This window comes from Rhinolophus sinicus, chromosome 5 (assembly GCF_057876585.1).
Source record: "Rhinolophus sinicus isolate RSI-liver-muscle chromosome 5, RSI-T2T, whole genome shotgun sequence".
NCBI lineage: Eukaryota > Metazoa > Chordata > Mammalia > Chiroptera > Rhinolophidae > Rhinolophus > Rhinolophus sinicus.
Genome location: NC_142505.1, coordinates 41101112 through 41113418, shown reverse-complemented (window position 1 = coordinate 41113418; position 12307 = coordinate 41101112). Strand labels below are relative to the sequence as shown.

At 49.0% G+C, this 12307-nt stretch overlaps 1 protein-coding gene across 4 annotated transcripts in view; it reads left to right on the top strand.

Moving 5' to 3' along the window:
- IFT122 (intraflagellar transport 122) overlaps positions 1 to 12307 on the top strand; it is a 65046-nt gene that overhangs the window by 33148 nt on the left and 19591 nt on the right. For all 4 annotated transcript variants that reach the window (XM_074312959.2, XM_019746766.3, XM_019746757.3 and 1 more), the window contains 3 exons: positions 2976 to 3116; positions 6292 to 6345; positions 9203 to 9364. In XM_074312959.2, the coding sequence (XP_074169060.1) occupies positions 2976 to 3116; positions 6292 to 6345; positions 9203 to 9364 (357 nt within the window). The remainder of the gene's footprint in view (positions 1 to 2975; positions 3117 to 6291; positions 6346 to 9202; positions 9365 to 12307) is intronic.

Below are 12307 nucleotides of genomic sequence, written 5' to 3'. Positions count from 1 at the left end.
CTGAGTAAAAGGAAACAGCAAAATAGAAAGCCAGAGAAAGAAGGGAGAGAGGTGGGTGGAAGTGGCCGCAGGAGGAGGGGCAAGAAGAGCCCCTGTGGTCTACGCGTATTTCCTTGCAGTCCACATCTGCTGCCCATTCCAAATCCAGGCACCACATCCACCAGAAACCCAATCTTCCCCAATCATGCCAAACAGGCCATGCTGATTGAAAGTTTTTCTCCCAAGACTGCCATCCTAACCTCAAAGATAAATGCAGTGTGCTGCTCCCTGACTTTGGCCGTCCAAGAGGAGCCGAAGGGGCGGTCCAGGGCTTCCTCCGCCAAGCTCTTAAGATTCAGAAGCCAGAGTCCCCCCCACACCCCCATGGCTGCACCAAGGCCATCCTGCTGATGCAGCAGGTCAGAACTGCCAAGGGTTAGGAAAGGCAGCCTCAAGACAAAGGCTATTTATCTGTCGCCTCTGCCTCCAGCCATCCTGTGGTTTTGGCCTACAGAAGGGGGAGAAAGCATCAGACCCACTCTGGGGATTTCTGGTTTCCTTTCGAAATTTACATCATCTTGTGCAAGAACTGTTTGTCAAGGCTGCCAAGTAGGGCGGCAAACCCTGGTCAGGCTTCTCAGGGCGGGTGGTGACTTCATGCTTGGAATGCACCAGCGAGATAAAATAGAGCTCAGAGGGCATTTGTTCAGTTAGGGTATTTTTAAACCTCCCACTCTCATATTGTGCCTCCCAGGCAAGCCCAAATGTTAACCATTTGTCATATGCTCAATTCTGATGGGCCTGCTCGAGTCTTGTCCCACTCTCATGGGGCATTCAGCATGGCGGGAAGTTACAGTTTGGAGGAAGAAGCACTGGCTTTGAGTTCTGACTCTGCCATCTAAACCGTCTATGACCTTGAGCAACTCCTTGCACTCTTTGGGGCCTCACTTCTGTGCAGTGGGGTTAAATATACACATCTTTCAGATTTTTGTCTGGGCCAATTCCTAGTATTATTAATTATTATTATTAACAATCTTAAAATAGTAAACACTATAAAACAACTAAATTGGAACAGAGGGTGCTCACTAAATGAGTTTAGAAAGGAAAGCTCATTGTGCATGGGGAGTTTGAGAAAGCTTCTAGGAGGTGGTGACACTTGATTGGAACCCTAAAAGGTCTGCAAAGGCAGAGGGGTGCAGCAAGGGCATTTCAAACAGAGGGAAAGGCGGGGGTGGGAACAAGTCTGGAGAGCTGGGGCGACGGTGAGGAGCTGGTGCTGAGAAGATACCATGGACGTAATGCACTCGCTCACTTTTTGCCCAGCACTTCATCGTTTTGAAAGCACTTCTCTTGTTTGCCCGAGGCAGCCTGTGAGCTGGACAGGGCATCTTAGCAGAAGTTAATTTTACTCAAAAAAATTCACACAGCTAGGATGTGGCCGAGCAGGCCTAGCTCCGCTGCTCCCCCATCCACCCCCTGCTGCCCTTGAAGGGAGGGGAGGTGGGTGAGATGGCACGGGAGGAAGGACGAGCACTCCGAGGCAGGCACATCTTGCTGTTGGAGGGCAGAACGGCTTAAAAAGAAAACAATTTTTCTTCATTCTGAAGCGGAAAAATGAGAGGAAATTTCAAAGATAAAGGCCCCCAAATGGAGAAAACAGCACTTCCAGCTCTACATTTGGGAACCATTAGCACAGAGGTACTGGCTGATTGATCTCCACAGCCTGGGAATCCAGAAGGAGCGATGTAGTTCCCTTTAGCACACTGACAGGCCGAAAACAAGGGCAGGGCCTTTCGTTATGAAAGACACCCAGGCCCGGCTCGGATTTGTTCCCTTGTACACACACACACACACACACACACACACACCCCACCCAAGGGGCAGGAAGGAGCCAAGAACCTGGAGTCAGGCCCCCCCAGGATCCAGCCTCAGATCTTCCTCTTCTGTGTCCTCAGACAAGTCTCCTGGGCCGTAATCAGGGAGTGATAATATCTGTGACACAGGCTGTTGGGACCGATCGAAGAGCACTGTGTAAACCTAGAAGAGAAGGTGGTAGGAACTATTCACAGGTATCACAGCAAGACAGCCCCCACCTGGAAGGAGGGAGGTTCCCAGCAACACGGAACTAGGAGACGTGTGTCTAGAGCGGGGGTGTCCAAACTGCAGCCCGCGGGCCAACTGCGGCCTGCAATCCGTTGTTAATTGGCCCACAGCAAATTCCAAAAATATATTTAGTTTACTTAAATAAACAAGGTGAGGCAATACATACTTCACCTCAAGTGAGTGGCCAGCTGTTTGTGTATTTTACCGCATATTGCACTTGGTGAAAACCGTTGAAAAAAGTTCGGACACCCCTGATCTAGAGCCTTACTGGGTAACCAGAAGCAGATCCCTTTCTCAGGGTAAGAAGGTTCCTTGGCCTTCTTTGGGAGAGGCCATCCGGATCACTCCTCACAGTAACATTGTTCGTTCCTCCAGCACATGTAGACTGCGGGCCTGCCAGGTAAGCACAGCCTTGCAGTTGCCCTCAGGTTGTGCCTGGCCTTGTGGGGGACACAGGCTTATAATTACAACACAACCAGACATCGGGATAAAGGACAGAGGAAGCTCAGACTCCTTTCTTTGAGGAGTCCATGAAGACTTTCCAGAAGAGGTGACATTTTAACAGGGCCTGGAAAGCCAAATAGGTACTTTCCAGAGGGAGAGGAGGGGCGAAAGCATTCCAGATGAGGGTGACATCTGTTGTGAGGCCGGCCTGGAGGTGGGGAAAGCTGGTGGTGGAGGGGAGGCTGGGCAAGAGGTTTGGGGGGCAGCCGAGTGGAAGGCACACGAAGTGGACCGCGGTATGGCTGAGGGTACTGCTTAACCACTGTAGCGTTGCTCTGCAGGCATTTATTATTGAGTAGGTACACACCTCTGGGGTCAGGCTTTGTATGAATCTGACTCTGGCCATCGCTCTGAAAACAATCTTCTTTCCTTTTCATGAAATCTTGCAGTCTGCTCCGATGTACCAGTACCTGGATAGGAAACTGTTCAAAGAAGCCTACCAGATTGCTTGTTTGGGGGTGACAGACACTGATTGGCGTGAGCTGGCCATGGAAGCTTTAGAAGGATTAGAGTTTGAAACAGCAAAGAAGGTAAGCATCTAGTCAGCAGGAGCTGGAACCTGGTCCTTGGAGGGTCCCTTGAAGAAGCAGAAAGGGGTCCAGGTGGCATATGGAGAGGCAGATGCATACTACAGTGGGCTCTGGAGTTAGACTGACCCGGGTTTGGATCTCAGCTCAGCCACCTCCTAAATATAAGCCTTTCTGAGCTTGCTCATTTGGAAAATGAGGGTGACAATAGGCCCCATCGTCACAAAGTTATAAGCATCTAATGCGATAATGCCTGTAAAGCTTGTCACAGGAGAAGCATCTCATAGATTCTAGCTGTCACTCTTATTAGCTATCATTTATGTAAAGCACCTAGCTAAAAGCCTGGCACATAATAGGCACTCCATAAATGGTAGCTTTTGTTATTGGTATAAGCACTTATTGGTATCAGGCCATTTATTACACAATGCTGCTTCTCTTGGCAGCTGCTAAGTATGGTGGAAGAGATGGCCTAGCTCTCTGACGCTGGCAGTAATGCCGTGGTGTCATTTCCGGGCTCGGTCTATCAAAACGACAGAAGTGGCTGAAAACAGTTGACCCCTTTCCACACATTAGAAAAAGCCCAGCTCTGTCTCTGAGTTGGGTTTCTACCTGGAACCTGAAATGTAAGGAAAAGGAATGACCTCCAACCCCCTCTCCCCTACTCCTGCCTTCCATCTGCATCTTCCCACTGCCAATCAATGAGCTACTCGTCCTGCCCATAACTACTGCTCTGGGAAGGGAGGGGAGGCGTTGCAGAGGCCTGTGATGCCAGCCCCGTGCTGGGCGTGAAAAGAGAGTGGCCCAAGACCAGACTAGGATCCAGAAGCCTGGGTGAGACTCAGCTCTGCCATTATAGGCTGGATAACCCCTCAGTCCTCCCATTTCTATAGTGGTGAAGACACAGTGCCCTCAGGCTTAGCCGTCACATTGTAAAAGGGATTCTAAAAGTAGCAATGGTTGTACAGTGCTAGCTGTTATTCAAACAAGTACAATTATAATTATATAATGATTACACTGTATTTTTATATCTACTGTGTCAGGAAAGGGCTTTAAGAATTCAGAAGAGGGAAGAGACATTTCCATGGAGGGAGCTTCCCTCTCCTGCCCCACTCTGAAATGCCAGGAGGTGTGAAGAATAGCAGAGGATTCCTAGACTATGTTTTGTTTTTTTTTAAGCCTGGGATGAAATCCGCCAGCAGTGCCTAGCCCAGTGTTAGATGCTTAGCAAATGTTTGAATGGATGAAAACTGACCTTCCATTTGCTTAACACCTGCCCCCAATTCTCTATCCCCCACCCCCAAACATTCCCTGAGAATAGAAGTTATTGTATTAAATCCACAAGATTTTGACCATTGACTAGAATTCGGTCATTTTATCCAAATCCCTAGTCCCCAGCCTTTCTTTTTCTGCTTTGCCAAGTCACTCAGGCACACATGGAGGTAGAGTGGTTCCTGGCGATAGACTGCTGTCCCCACTAGATGGCAGTGGAGAGCTGATTAGCGCCTGGGAGCTATGTTTCTCTGTTCCCATATTTCCTTCCCTGAGGTTATTCATGGGCCTTGTGACTGACCACTCGACCAGGGCACCCCTGACTCTGCAGAATGTGTCAGGGCTGAAGGAACTCAAAAACAGATTTCTCACTGTGGCAGGGAAGAAGTTGGTCCAGGGCCCCCCAACTAGAAGGAGACCTAGGACTAAGACCTAGAATGCTCCTTTCCTCTCTGCCAGACATTTGCCAGACATTCCAGGTTTCCCTCTCAAGTTGCCTTAAGGAAGCCCAGACCTAGAAGATAGCTTATAAGACCTCCACCGAAGAACACAGGTGTTCTTGTCCCTCCATCCCTTTGCTCATGTGATACCTGCCTTACCCTTTCAAGGAATTCCTCTCTAGGAATACCCATTTTCCAGGTCCCCACTCTGATGCTTTACTTAATCCTGTCTCCCTTCACTCGCCGTGCCCAGGGAATCTGTTCTCCAGGGCATCTAGTTCATACTTGCATAGCTCTTAGCTCAGGGAGATTTAATGATCTGTTTAATCTGCCTGCCTCCCCTTTTAGAATATGGGCCCCTGAATTGGGGAGGGGGACAGGAGCCAAGTCATACTCCTCTCTGGATCCCCAGCCTGACAGGATGTCTGGTCCTATGGGCTGAAAAGGTGAAGTCACATTGTGGTCATCTGTGAGGCAGCCAGAGGCTGGTGGCTTGCTCATTTCCCCAAGTCTTTTTAGGACAGGCAATGTCGTGCAGCTAAGTAGAGGCAAGTGGCCAGGGTTGTTCTGCATTTCATATTCTAGGGACTTCAGGACCTGCTGTCTCCTCTAGGTGTGTGTCAGCTCATTTCAAATGGGGCAGCGTACAGAAGCACAGCTGGGTAGAAATGTTGGCAGCAAAGCCACATGAAGATCAGCCTGACGTGGTGGGTTATGCTCCTCTAAACCCCTTGCAGAATCTGAAAGCAACAGAAGAGGCTTAGCTAACATCCATCTTCCTGAAGAGGGGTGCCTAAAAACTTCTAGTAGCCCGTGGGTTAAAGTTTCTGGCTTTACTGTGAGTCCAAGGCAAGAGCTGCCCTTTTAGGATTTACGCAACAGTTTGCCTTCCAGGGACTTGTGTGATTCATTCCCTGCCTCCCCCTTCCTTCCAGAAACCATCTTTATTCTTTCTCAGCTTTCCCCCTCCTCCTCTCCCTCCGTGGCTGTTCTTTGGGCTCTGGGTGCCCTATGTTTGTGCACTGTTGGTAAGCATAGCTGTCTCCTGCTTTCCGTCCAAGTCACCAAGATGTACGTAGTCTCTCCTCAGTCTGTACATCTTCCCCACTCCCGCTCCGATGCCACCACCTCAGTGTCACACTGCCTTGTTCTTCCCTTTTGCATAGAGATTCCTCTAAGCAGGCACCACTACAGACTGCACTATCCTAGTCTTGTTTTACCTAATCCCAAAGTGATTGATGCACCCAGGGTTTCTTTGCTCTTCTTTGTATGGGCTAATCCCAGGGATAAAGCCGTGCCTCACTGGGTGGTATAACCCTCCTGAACACACAGGATGATTAATCAATGCTTGCTTCTTTTCCCTCTTCACTGGCTCACTTTCTAAAGCTTGACTTCCCACCCCCAGCCAATCACCCACTTTTGAAGCCCAGAAAGCAGCTGATTTTCTTCTTTTATTTCTTTCCCTGTAGGCCTTCACCAGAGTACAAGACCTCCGATATTTAGAGCTCATCAACAGCATTGAGGTAAAGATGAAGTATTCTTCCTTCTCAGGAAAGCACAGATTTGCTGTCAGTGGTGTACAGGCAGCTCTTCAAGCAGGCAAGAGCTTTGAGGACACATGAAGAGAACCCACTGGTGTCTGGGTATCAGGGCCACAGCCTTGCCTGGGGCGGGCGGCAGAATGCCATGTGGGGGAGATAGCACATGGGAGCGAGGAGTGCAGTCTGTCACTTGGTAGCTGGGGGAGGCAGGTGGGTTCCTAATCTCTCTGAGCTTTAGGTTTTTTTCCGTGAAATGGGATGAGACCTACCTCGCAGGTTGCTGGGAGGATTAAATAGGTCCTTAGCAACTGGTTATTATCTGGTTACCATCCGTTAGGGCTTCAATCACGTGCCAGTGTAGGAGACATTTCCCAAGTGCACATGATCTATGCCCCACCCATAGCAATGGGGCTTAGGGACAGAAGTCAGCACTGGGCACCTGGGAGCTCTGGAGCCCTCCCCCGAGCCCACCATTCCCGGCTGAGACTAGCAGCCTCATCAGCCAAACCCTGATGGTGAGGGGTGGGGGGCAGCTAAAGAAGCGCTTCTACGAGCACCGTTTGCTGGATGGTGGTAGACATGTTCTTAATTCCTGTGTATCTCAGTGCTGTCTGACTGTCTGTAAAAAGGCATACATATTTTTTCTCCTGAACAGATTTATTGTGAGGCTTTGGGAATGTGAGATACATTTGAATTCCCATATGGAAGCAGTGAGGAAATCAGCGAATGTCTTGTCCCTTCGATTCAGTTCAGCATAATAAACACGTGTTGTGGGCCAGGCCTGGTGCTGAGCCCAGTGGGTGGAGAGCTGAGTGGGAGAGGCCTGCAGGAGCTCACAGCCTGCGCAGCCTAATGGTTGCCATTTGCTGAGTGCCTGCGCTGCCCCCATGCGTGATCGATGTGTACACGACTTGAAATCCTCACGACGACTTAATGAGGCAGATATTGTTCCTTTCCCTCTTGGATAAACAAGGACACGGAGGCTCAGAAAGGCTAGGTCATGTCCCCAAGGCTCCACAGGCTAAAGCTTGGTTCCAGTTCAAAGCCAATTCTCTCTCTCAGGCTCATGCTGTCTACTCTAGGCCGTGCTGCCGCTAAGAAGTTGCTTCTGGTGCAACCCACACTCTCTCTTCCCCTCCCCCGGCAACATCATAAGGAGTGTCTGTGTCTTCTGTTGCTTACTTACCTGCATGATGCTTTGCTCAGAGCCATCTACCCGTAATGCCCAGTTTTACTTATGATCAGGGGTGGCATTTGTGAATTGTCTGGTCTCTATCTAGAGGTCTTAATCTGAAGCCATAGAACATAAATTTTCTCTATGCACAGGTAACTGACCTCTGTGAGGGCCGCCTTTCATGATTTACCAGCTCTTACCGAGTTCCTGTCTTATTGCTGCCTCTTCTGTGCTATGAGCTGGCGGTCGGTTAAAGTAAACTTGTAAGAATTGTCTCTTGAAAAAGAGTAAAGGGCCTTCGAGTGAGGACACATTTGGGCTGCTCTGAGGCCTTAGTTGCTTATTTCTAGGCACTCGGTATTATTCCGAAGAACTGAGTTTCCTTCCTAGGCTCCTTTGACAGGTGAGCAGTAACTGTACTAGTAACGAGAAAGACTGTCCACCCAGATAGCTTCACGCATTCTGAATATGCGTAAATCATTTTTCTTGATCATGGTGCTATTCTGTGGCCTAGAGCGGATTATGGCCTAAATTCCATGCCTAGTGAAACCTATTTCTTTATTTCACTGCAAAATTTTAATTCATTTCCTCCAATTAGGAATTAGTTCATTTGGCTGATTAGCCTAAACTATGTGTAGTTTCTTTTTGGTTTTTTAAATTATTTCTGTCAGTGGGGAAGCATGTTGCCTCCAGCTGTTAAAACTTTCACCAGCTTGTCTGGGAGTTTGATTCAACATCTCATCTTCCTCCACTGTGATACACTTTCTAGAAAACAAGCAAAAGGAAACTGCTGGGAATGAGAGATTGGGTGCTATTGAGTGTTTACAAATACTTGAGCTGTAGACTAATGAGTGTTCCCTAACACAGGAGGAAGGAGTATGCCAGTCATTTCCCTTCCTCCTCAGCTCTGCTAGGATGTGTCTGTGTGTGTGCACATGTGCGTGTGTGTGCACACACAGCTCAGCTGTGTTGGGGGAACATCACTTAAACCCAAGGTGGTGGGATGTGGTGCAAAGGGCATCTGGACTCGGACTGAACCCAAATGCCAGCTCTGTGTGACCGCCGCCTGCTCCTCTTCTGAGTCTCAGCTGCCCTCAGCAGGGTGCCTCGGTGGTACAACCCCCCTTGGGTCCATGTGGGAAGTGTGTACCAGTGCCTAGTGGGTGCTCGGCATGTGGCATCACTCACCTCCACTTTAGAGACAGGACACAGTCAGGCTCGTTATCTTATTTTGTTGTTCTTCTTCTCTGGAAGAACCCTACACTTTCTCCTTGTCTGCCATCATTGTGAGTCACGACCCAGCCAAACCAGGCCTGGGGCCTTGAGAGATCTTGGGAGCTCCAAGGAGTGGGCAGTACACACCATCCTAAGTATGCAGTTGTTTCCTTAGAAGAATATGCAAGAAAGCAGCCCTGAGGAATTTCCATTAAACAAACAAAAGTTTGTATCTCTTTTGATCGTCCCTCCTCTGGAAAAAAAACCTGCTTTTGTTGTTAAGCATTCCCACCAGAAACCTAGGTGAGAGACACAACAGCCCAGGAGCCAAGTGTAGGTTCCAGTAGGAAGGCCCAGGGGCTTAACTTGAAATAGCAACATCTAACCTTTGTAAAGGCTGCTTCCTGCCATGGCTGCAGAGGCCATTTCCTGTGCTTCTAATTTTTCCAGGAGAGGAAGAAGCGGGGAGAGCCCAACAATGACCTGTTTCTGGCAGATGTGTTTTCCTACCAGGGGAAGTTCCACGAGGCCGCCAAACTGTACAAGAGGAGCGGGCATGAGAACCTCGCACTGGACATGTACACTGACCTCCGCATGTTTGAGTATGCCAAGGTAATGCCCCGCATCCCGGCTGGAGCTGCCCGGAAGCCACCAGCCTTCTGACAGTGTGGTGTCCGAGTTGTTTACCCCAAGAGCTGGTACAGGCAGAAAACAGCAACGGAGGGCAAACTGGTCGGCAAAGGAACCATCGATGACCACTGGTTGAAGCTGACCTAAAACTGACCCTCCAGGGTGACATCAAAGGGACAGAATATGACAGTTCAGACCTTTGTCATGACAGAACTGGCTGGACTCTGAGTGTGAACCAGCAGAGTCCCTTCGTTAAGTGTTCAGAGTTAGGGCGTTAGGATTGTCTCTCACAAATTCTCTCAAATCTTCGTTAGAAGCCACCGAACATCAGTGTCCTCAGGCCCGAGCAGTTCTGCCAGCCTCATACAGGACAGTGTGCTTCACTCTGGCCAAGGTTTCCTAAGCATCTGCTCTGAGTGGCACTGGCCATCACACTGGGCCTTGGAGACGCTATGATCCCCCTGCCCTCTGGCGCTCGCGCAGTGTGCGTCCCGGCACCCGGACGGGTGCAGCATGGTTCCCACCCATCAGCAGGGGTGATGGTGGAGATCTCCCCTTGCATTTGGAGGGCCCCAGCAGGTATGGGTGCATGAAGGAGAGCTTCCTGGAGCAGGCTGAGGGCTTGTGTGAGCATGAGTCCCACTGAGGAACCCCGATCCCGGGACACTTGCAGTTTAGCCTAACGCGAGGTGAAAAGAGCCTTGGCCCCATCGAGGAACCAGGCTCTTCCTTCCGCTGAGGTGCTTTTGTTAGCCTGCCTTTCCCGGTAGTGTCAGAAGAGGCTTCAGAATGTTACTAAATGAGTCATCAACCACAACCAATTAGTGGCTATTAATGTCAGTTATCTAGCTCACAAGTTCAAGGTGGAAAATCCGCCCCATTTTTTTCCTGCTCTTCTATTCCTGAAGGTGGCTGTGCTCTTTTATCTTCCACCATCTATGAGAAGGGGGCGGAAGGTTGTGTCTGGGTCACTGTGATGTGTTCCAGGGCTTTGTGGTCATCAGTACCTGGACGAGAACCTGGTCTGCAGCCTGTCTCTTCACCTTGGTGGTTCCTTCACTCCATCCCTCAGATCTGGGTACTTCAGGTTCCCCCACTTTGCCCTCTTCAAATTTTTTACACCCCCTTACACTCCCAACACACACATACACAGTTTAACACTGCAGTCATTCTGAGAACACCTAAATGAGTGCATCTCTTTCTGGGGATTTCCTTTAAACCGAGGCCAAAACTTAAGCTAAAGAACTGAATCCTAGGGGTAGAATTTAGGCATTAGGAGAGCTGGCTGTGGTTGTTCTTTGGAGCCTCGGAAACCTCCAGTAGGCATCTATGGTGCAGTAGACCGCACCTCACCTTGGCACCCAGAGAGCCTGTGTGAGTCCTGGTCCTTCCGATGGGTGACTCGGGGAAAGCCTCTTGACTTTGCTAAGCCTCCATTTCCTTCTTGCAGAGTGACATAACTGCAGCTCAGCTTAGTTCTGAGAATTGCACAAAATAATGTATGAAAAAGCCCAAGCTTTACAAAGGCCAAGCTGTAGAAAGGTTAGGAAAATGAGAGCGGCCAAGCATGACCACAGAGTGGCTGTTCTTCAGCCCTCTCCCTGGTCAGCCTCACTCCTGCCCCCACACGGAGGCCCCTCCTCACGCTTTGGGTGGGCTTTGTGCTCCCACACTCTCCCGCCCAGAGATGCAGCCCATTTACACACTCCATCTGGTCTGCCTCTCTATGAAGGCAAATACCTGGGGGTTGTTTTCAGTTGTAGTTTTTTGCTTTTTTCTTTTTTTTTTTTTAAATCACAATTCCAAGTAGGTTGGTTCCCTTTCAATTCCCTCCCCCCAATAGTTTGAGAAAATGTGTACATGCACATTATGTCGGGGGTGGAGGGATATAGTACTTATTAACATGGCATGTTTTTGTTTATTTGAAACTTGCTTCCCAAGGTTCAATCTGGTTTTCAGAAAATTTTTAAATTACATTCCCACGTACAAATAAATTGTATGCTTTCTGGATAAGTGACATGTTTATATGGTGATAAAGGGAATTATAATGCTCTTAACTCTTATGTAGTATGTCCTTATCAAAATCACCAAGCATGAGAACACTGTTTAGTCTCATTCATCACTCAGCACAACCTCTTTCTGTCTACTTTAGGGCAAAGTCTTTGCCATGCCCCCAGATAATGTGTAAATTAGCTTCATGGAACCAAAGAACCTTTGAAAACCCAGTTTGTTGAGCCTTGAAGGAACCATTTAGACTCAGCTTCAATTAGGTCAGAGCTCCTGGAACGGGACTGTTGGGCTAAAGGAGGCTCCCTCAAGCCTGTGAACTGTGTGCCTGGCTGGTCTCCTCATTGACGACCCAAATTTATGGCTCGCTTTTGGTCTCTGACCCTTCTCCCTATGGTCGCAGCAAGTCCACTTGGAAGGGCATTTCTGATCTCGTACGATGCCTGTTTTCCCCAGCTGTTAACCTCATCTAACCAACCAGGTTAGCAGAGCTTCCAGCTTTGCGTTGGCATAGAATACACATTGTAGTAGCTGCTGAGAAGAAAGACTGTATCTGTAATGGCCCAAACTAGCCATCTTCAGAGAGTTAGTGGCTGTTTTCCAAGCTCCTTTCCTTTCCCCTGGGTGAACTCCAGAGGGACCGAAGGCCAGCGAGGTGGGCCTGTCTTTTATTGGCTCCCCAGCATCTGGGTAGATGATGTTCTTTCCACCCCTTAAAATAGTTGGTTGCCTTAGGCCAATCTAATATATTATTTTAGGGGCTACACAATTACCCTGAAAGCAAATGGGGGAAAAAAAAGAGAGAGAGAGAGAGCTAATTGTTCAAGTAGGTTTTTAGCATACCTTGACTGCACTTTTCTGACAGATGAGTGCTAATCATGGGGAAAGCAGTGCTTTTTTTGTACTTTGTGAGGTTGA